At 38.9% G+C, this 8,351-nt stretch overlaps 1 protein-coding gene across 1 annotated transcript; it reads right to left on the bottom strand.

Annotated features, from left to right (window-relative positions):
* Positions 1 to 6,377: 6,377 nt before the first annotated feature.
* Positions 6,378 to 8,147, bottom strand: LOC130724867 (GDSL esterase/lipase At1g71250-like). The gene is made up of 5 exons (XM_057576137.1): positions 7,852 to 8,147; positions 7,573 to 7,700; positions 7,095 to 7,337; positions 6,691 to 6,946; positions 6,378 to 6,598 (listed from the first exon to the last, which is right to left on the bottom strand). Exons 1-5 carry the CDS (start codon positions 8,120 to 8,122, stop codon positions 6,378 to 6,380), a joined length of 1,119 nt encoding a protein of 372 aa, XP_057432120.1. The 5' UTR covers positions 8,123 to 8,147.
* Positions 8,148 to 8,351: the final 204 nt, after the last annotated feature.

Genomic DNA, 8,351 nt, shown 5'->3' with positions numbered 1-8,351 from the left:
GAGCATCTGAGTGCTGCATATTGCTGCTGAGATATATTCTGCCTCTGCAGTAGATAGTGCAATGGTTGATTGCCTCTTGCTTGCCCATGAGACTAAGTTGCTTCCCAGAAATTGACAATTTCCAGAAGTGCTTTTTCTCTCTATTCTATCTCCAGCATAATCAGCATCACAATAACCTGAAAGCTTATACTCTGATGTTTTCTTATACATCAAGCCAAGGTTAGTGGTACCTTTCAAATACCTTAGGATCCTCTTAACAGCAGTTAAGTGGGTTTCCCTTGGATCTGATTGGAAACGAGCACATAAATGAACACTAAACAGTATATCTGGCCTAGATGCAGTTAAGTATAGAAGTGATCCTATCATACCACGATAGAGCTTCTGACAAACTTTACCACTTGCATCTTCTTTCTCCATAATGCATGTAGGATGCATTGGAGTCTTGGCAACTGTAGATTCCAGCATATTGAACTTCTTCAGAAGTTCTTTAGTGTACTTGCTCTGATGGATATATGTTCCTTCTGGTGTTTGATCAACTTGTATTCCCAGAAAGTACTTGAACTCTCCCATCATACTCATCTCAAATTCAGCCTGCATCATCTCAGAAAATTCTTTGCATAGAGATTGATTAGCAGAACCAAATATAATATCATCAACATAAATTTGCACAATTAAGTTATCATCTTTGTAAGTTTTGCAAAAGAGAGTTGTATCTACTTTACCTCTTACAAATTTATTCTCCAGAAGGAATGAGCTGAGTCTCTCATACCATGCTCTGGGAGCTTCCTTCAGACCATAGAGTGATTTCTTCAACTTGAACACATGGTCTGGATTCTTCTCATCCTCAAAACCTGGAGGTTGATGAACGTAGACTTCCTCTGATATGTATCCATTTAGGAAGGCACTCTTAACATCCATCTGATGTAGAATTATGTTGTGATTTACTGAGAATGAGATCAACAGTCTGATTGCTTCTAGTCTTGCTACTGGAGCAAATGTTTATGTGTAGTCTATTCCTTCCTGCTGGCTGTAGCCTTGAGCAACTAGCCTTGCCTTGTTTCTGACTACATCTCCTTTCTCATTCAACTTGTTTCTGAACACCCATTTTGTTCCAATTACATGGACACTTTGAGGCTCCTTCACTAGGCTCCAAACATCATTCTTGGAAAATTGATTCAATTCTTCTTCCATGGCCAGAATCCAGTCCTTGTCCTGAAGAGCTTCATCAATTGACTTGGGTTCAATTAAGGACACCAATCCTTTCAGACTGAGCAGGGTCTCTTCAGAGGGTCTGAAGGCTGATCTGGTTCTGACTGATTCGTCTTTGTTGCCCAGAATCAATTCCTTAGGATGAGCTGCAGTGATTCTGCTCTTCTTCTGAGTTTGTGAATCAGAGGGACCAGCTTCTTCTGGTTCATCTTCCTCTGGCTCAGCTTCCTCTGGAGCTTTGCCTTTGTCAGAAACACTTATACTTAAATCTGCAAATTTCTCAACTAGCTTTGACTGGTCAGAGTCAAGCTTATCATCAAATCTAACGTGAATAGATTCTTCAATTGTTTTAGCATCAGTATTATAGAATCTAAAACCTTTTGATCTCTCAGAGTAACCAAGTAATAGACATTTAGAAGACTTAGCATCAAATTTATGCAATCTATCCTTAGTATTAAGAACATAACAAACACAACCAAAAGGATGAAAGTAAGAAATGTTGGGTTTTATGTTCTTCCACAATTCATAGGGAGTCTTATTCAGAATAGGTCTCACAGAGATTCTGTTCTGAATGTAACACGCTGTGTTTACTGCCTCTGCCCAAAAGTGCTTAGCCATGCCAGTTTCTTGGAGCATGGTTCTTGCCATCTCCTGAAGAGTTCTGTTCTTCCTCTCAACAACACCATTTTGTTGAGGAGTTCTGGGACAAGAGAAATCATGTGCAATTCCATAGGAATCAAACAGACTCTCAAACTTGTCATTCTCAAACTCTTCACCATGGTCACTTCTGACACGCACAATCCTACAAGCCTTCTCGTTTTGCACTTGGGCTATAAAGGTAGAGAACACAGCATGAGACTCATCCTTGCGGGTTAGAAACTTTACCCATGTCCAGCGGCTATAGTCGTCAACAATGACCATCCCATATCTCTTGCCACCTATAGACTCAGTTTTCACTGGTCCAAATAGGTCGATATGCAGAAGTTCCAACGGCCTTGAGGTTGAGACAACATTTTTTGCCTTGAAAGGGACTTTTGTGAATTTGCCTTTCTGACATGCTTCACAAAGAGCGTCTGAAGAGAACTTCAGAGTGGGTAAGCCCCTGACAAGGTTTAGCTTGCTCAGTTGAGAAATCTTTCTCATACTGGCATGCCCTAACCGTCTATGCCATACCCATTGCTCTTCATTAACAGACAGAAGACACTTCACATTTTGAGCCTCCAACTCAGATAATCTGATCTTATAAATGTTGTTCTTCCTCTTGCTGTTAAATAGAACAGAGCCATCGATCTGACTTACAGCCCGGCAGGACTTTTGATTAAAGATAACATCATAACCCTTGTCAGCTAATTGACTTATAGACAATAAGTTATGAGTTAAGCCGTCTACCAATAAAACATTGTCAATGCATGGACTGCTATCTACACAAATAGTACCAGTACCAACAATTTTACCCTTTTCGTTGCCACCAAAGCCAACTTCACCTCCAGGCTTAAGTTTTAGCTCTTGGAACATACGCCTTTCTCCCGTCATGTGACGCGAGCATCCACTGTCCAGATACCATGACTGGTGTTTCAGTGGAGCTATCAAGGATATCTGCAACATAGATAATCTTATCCTTAGGTACCCACTTTCTAGGTCCTCTCTTGTTAGTTACCCCAGAGGTTCTGATCACCTTGGGTTTCTCAAAACATGGTAATGTAAAGGAATTTTTGCATGATATTTAGACATGGAGAAAGATCTCTTTTTAAGAGGGGGTTTGGCAGCTTCAGCAGGTAAAGAATCAGGTAAAATGGTACCAGAGGGAACAAAGCATTCATACAAAGATTTAGCTTTAGGCATAGAAGGCTCATTTCTAATTGGTTTAGAATAGCCAATGCCATGCATTCCATTTCTGCTTACGCCATAGATCATTGAAGCCATTAAGCTTCTATCTACGCTTTTAGCCAGGAATCTTTGAAAAGATTTTTAATACTTAGATTCATGCTTACTATCAGAGGCATCACAGGCAATAACTTCTTCTAACTTAGCAATTTGATTTTTAAGCACAGAGTTAGAATTTACTAAAGCATGATTATCATTTTTCAAATCAGAAATGATTTTCTCATGTTCAGAAGGAGTCTTAGAAACAGCAGATAAGTTCTTTTTCAGCCTCTTATGCTTAGATAATAAAGAGCTATACTTATCCATGATATCAGACAAAGCATGTTTCAGTTTAGAGGTTGAGAAAGAAGCGAATACCTCATTTTCATCGTCTGAGTTTGGATCTCCTTCTGATTCTGAGTCAGAGTCAACAACATCCTTTGACTCTGCTCCTTTGTCTTTGACAATGGCCATGAGTCCTTGGACTTCACCATCAGAGTCAACATCCTCTGACTCTGATTCATCAAAAGTCACCATCAGACTTTTCTTGGTCTTGAAGTGCTTCTTTGGCCTCTTGTCCTTCTTCAATTTTGGACAGTCACTTTTGTAGTGCCCTGATTCTTTGCACTCAAAGCATGTGACTTCCTTAATTGAGGACTTCTTCTGACCTGAGGATTCAGACTTTCCTTTGGCCTTTCCAGAGCCTTTGTACTTGCTCTGCCTGTGCTTCCAGATACGGTTGAGTCTTTTAGAGATCAGAGTCAGCTCATCTTCATCAGAATCTTCTGATGCTTCTTCAGATTCTTCTGCTTCAGCTTGAAGAGCTTTTGACTTCTCTGGTTTAGCCTTCTCAGATTTGGATTTTAAGGCTATTGACTTCTTCCTCAGATCTTGCATCTCTGAGCGCTTCAGCTCATGACACTTCAGTATGCTGATGAGTTCTTCTAAACTCATACGCTCAACATCTCTCGTAAGCTCTATTGAAGTCACCAAGGGCATCCAGCTTTCAGGAAGGCTTCTGATGACCCTTATGACATGATCTTTTGTTGTGTAGCTCTTGTTGAGAGGTCGTATTCCAGCTACAAGCAACTGAAATCTGGAAAACATTTCTTCAATGGACTCGTTTGGCTCCATGATGAAGGATTCATACTTTTGGATCAAAGACAATGCCTTTGATTCTTTGACTTTCTTGTTTCCTTCATGAGACATCTTCAGGGATTCAAAGATGCCTTTTGCATACTCACGATCTGTAATCTTCTGGTACTCTTCATAAGAGATAGCACTTAGAAGAATTGCTCTAGCTTTGTGATGTTGTGAGTAAAGCTTCTTTTGATCTGCAGTCATCTCTGACCTTGGAATCTTCTTGCCTTCTTCATCAACTGGACGCTCATAGCCATCCACAATAATATCCCAGAGATCTGCATCAAAACCCAGAAAGAAACTTTCAAGTCTATCTTTCCAATATTCGAACCTTTGACCGTCGAACATGGGAGGCTTTGCATTGTAACCATCTTTTTTAGTTTCACTGGTGGTAGCCATTGTTTTTCACACCAGCCCGGATCACTGAACACTGTTAGGTGTGGTAATCAGAACTTGCGCTCTGATACCAATTGAAGGTATGAAAAACGGTAGAAAGGGGGGGTTTGAATAACGTTTTCAAAATAAAACTTCCACCTTAAAGATTTTGACAAATCTTTCGAGAACTAAGTGCTTAAGATAAGAGATAGAAAAGCACACAAGGATTTTTATCCTGGTTCACTTGATAAATCCCTCAAGCTAATCCAGTCCACCCGTTAAGGTGATTTCTTCCTTCTTAGAATGAAGGCAATCCACTAATCAGGTAAATGTTACAACTACACTTGAAACCTACATGTGACTAACAATTACACTGACTTAGCTCACACTAAGATTCACTCTCTTAGTCTTCTCTAGGATCCGATCAAACTTGATCTCCTAAAGGTAACTAAACAACTGTTTAAGAAGGAATGTTTACAAAGGATTTGCTTCTGAAAAGCTAATAGTAAACACAATGAATTCAGATGAAAGAATGCTTAGAAGGTTTTGAATATAGCTTGCGCGTGTGTAATTCTTCCAACCGCATCTTTCAATCTTCAGCCTTTATTTATACTCCAAGGATTAGGGTTTGAACGCTGCATGGAAATGCTACCGTTGGAGGGCAGTTCTGGAAATTCTAGCTTCTGCTGTGGCTGAGGATGTTAGGTAGGCCGTCAGGATAGTACATTTGCTTTTGTACTTGGATAGTGACTTGACCTTTAAACCTAGGAGACTTCTGATCAGGGGAATGCTTCATGTTGGAACTTGTGAAGCCAGTTGATCAGAGTCAGAGGGAAGCACAGATCCTCTGACCGTTGTATCTTCTGATTCTGAACTCAGAGGGAAGTACATGGTCTTCAGAGTCATCTTGCTTCTGGACATCAGAGTTTCCACTATTCAGCTTCTAGATCTTCAGAGTCTTCTACACCATTAGAACATCTGAACCTTCAGAGTTTCTTGGTTGTCAGAACTTCTGGATCTTCAGAACTTCAAGTGACTGAGTCCATATCAGAGCTTGTATGACTTCAGATCTTCTGAAGCATTTCTACTGTTCAGAGTGAACATAGATGTTGCGAAAGCGTTGCTTGGGTCACTCTTTATGCACAGTGCTTCTGATTTGTGTGAGATTGAATTGAGGTCAGAGCCTGTAAATAGCACACTCAGAAAAACACGTTAGAGTATCATAATTGTTCATACTAAAATGTTAACTTGTAATCATCAAAACATAGAGTTGTACTACTCGATCAAAACTTGATCTTACAGAAAGGTATGATTTTGATTTGGCTCGCGATCACATGGTCGATTTGGCTGGCTAGAAACAGGATTATCTTTGACAATTTGCAGCTGGATACTGGAAAAATTGTTGAATTAGCGCAGCAAAGGGCCTGGACCTGGTTGAGAGCAAAAGCTCCAAGCTTCCATTGTTCATTTTACGAATGGCTTGTGCATCCTACCTACTGTCTAAACACTCTGTGATTCTGGTGGCCCCTCATTTTTCGCTGGGATCGAGTGAAGGTGTTGTTTGTCTCGTGTTGGTTGTGTATTTTTTGCTTTTTGTCCTCGAGTCATGACAGCTGCGGTGCTATTCCAAAGCTGAGTTGTGCACTCTCTTTGTATCTCTGGTTTGAGGAGCTCCTTGCTCCTCTTACTCACTTATTTATTATATACTAAACTGGCTTACCAAAAAAAAAACATAACTGATTTTGGTGAATTGTTTTCTTAAATAAGACAATAATACATTGAAGAGTACATTAACGGAGAGCCATTTGCTTGATATTTATTGGATAGCAATCATCAGGCGGGCCATTAACAGCTCTCCAAGAAAATACATTTATTACAGATTGTGTTGGGTGGAAAGCATCCCAAAAGATATATTGGCTTCTGAATGCACATGGCAATTGATAAGGGAGGCATGATAGTTGGCCACGGTATATTCCAACGCCGCAGCATGCTCTATCAACAAAACTTAGCGCTGCAAAGTGTAATCATTACCACTTAGTTAAATTCATATTCTCCATTTTTATACATTGTATAAACTATTTGAGAAGAGATTTCATATCTTACAATAGGCAGCAGGGTTGTTTAGAATATCCTCAAAGACACGATAAGAGTTACCATATGAAAATATTGCATCGGCATGATTTTTGCTCAGTTGGTCCACCATTGATCTGAGCCCTTCATTGAAGAATCTAACCATCTGATTTACTAACTCCACACACCTTCTTGGTGGTGCTAACCCCCTAGCTTTCTGATTAGGGGTGCAGCCGAGTGGTGCAATTCCTGCTAAGAAGAACTTTCTCAATCCTAAGTTATATAGCGCCTGCAGTAGAGCATAGTTTAAATCAATTAGATGTATAATAAATCCTATTGCAACTTCAAGCTCTTAAAAATATCAACACGTTGGGAAATTTAAATGACAAATAACATATTAGATAAACACCGCATAAGATATAACAAAGTTAAATTACCATAATTTGTTGTTTATATTTGCTAACAAGAAGATTGCCAAATTCTTGCGCCGTATAATTGGAACTTGTGCGGTATAATTCAGGAAGGAGGTAGTTGTTGATGTAGTCATTGTTTCCACTCACCATAATAGTTATAGATTTGGCTAAGTATTGACTTAATGCAGTTGCATTCATCATTGTCTTGTACTTATTCAATGTGTTATTGAAGTTCATGACTTGCTGACTCAAGCTATACCGATCACCCTGTATCATAGTAATTCTTCTTTTAGATACTATAAATAAATTAAATATTGCAAATTTATCACGAATAATAATAATTCAATCTTCTAGTAAACAAAATATAAAAAATTTGAATTCAAAAATGGGTGCATTGGTCTAATGGTTTTGTCATGTCCATATATTATCATAATTATATTGATTCTACATGAAAGTAAGAATGAAAGGCATTAAGAATAATATAGAAAAGTTTGTAGGGTACATAATGTTGCCCAGACTCATCAAGAATGCCACCAGATGCTGATGCAAAGTTGACTCCATTGAGTATTCTGGATCCAACCGACGAGGGGTCTGCAAATGGAGGAGGAGAAGGAACACCTAAAAACTCTCCTGTATAGATGAAAATAATGAATTTAGAGAAAGATAAGCTCAATATTGTATCCAATCCAACATGAATAATCACTTTAAGTACCCAAAGAAAAATAGGGATATGTTCATGTTAATGCATATACATGGTAATAATCACAAATAGATAATTTACCAATGAAATCGATGGGGGATTTTCCATTAGAAAATCGTCCAGTAGCACCGTTACTAAAGTCGATTCCATAAGGAAAGAAATTTGCCTTTGCCATGGTGTTTAGGAAGTTATTGTTTCCAACATCGACTAGTGAATCTCCAAAAATAAAAAGAGCCGAAATGCTTGGTGACTGTGAGTTCACTTGTGTCATTAATATTCCATCCAAGGATAGTAGAATTACAAGAAACATTGTTGCGGTGCTTACATACTCAAATCTACCTCTGCCTACCATTTGGTGAATTGTGAATATAGTGTAACAAACCTCTAAATAACAGTGAAGGTTGGAATTGGAAGTCATGTTTCATTCAACAATACATATATAGAGAGATGGTGACATGTAAAGAAATGTGAGTTAAACTATTACTTAATTTGCTTGTCGTGTTTTTCCTCGTGCTTTTGCTTGCTCTTCGATGCCACCTTTTTCCGCTTATATCTTTTTTGGAAACGTGAGTCTTGGTCTG

Source organism: Lotus japonicus, chromosome 6 (assembly GCF_012489685.1).
Source record: "Lotus japonicus ecotype B-129 chromosome 6, LjGifu_v1.2".
Taxonomy (NCBI): Eukaryota; Viridiplantae; Streptophyta; class Magnoliopsida; order Fabales; family Fabaceae; genus Lotus; species Lotus japonicus.
This window is presented reverse-complemented; position numbering and strand designations above follow the sequence as displayed.

Excerpts from the sequence above, each read along its gene's own strand:
- LOC130724867 (XM_057576137.1), bottom strand. The coding sequence starts at position 8,122 with ATGGTAGGCAGAGGTAGATTTGAGTATGTAAGCACCGCAACAATGTTT. Across the intron at positions 7,701-7,851 it reads ATCCCCCATCGATTTCATTG|GAGAGTTTTTAGGTGTTCCT; the intron begins GTAAATTATCTA and ends TCATCTATACAG. Across the intron at positions 6,599-6,690 it reads AAACAACCCTGCTGCCTATT|CGCTAAGTTTTGTTGATAGA; the intron begins GTAAGATATGAA and ends TACACTTTGCAG.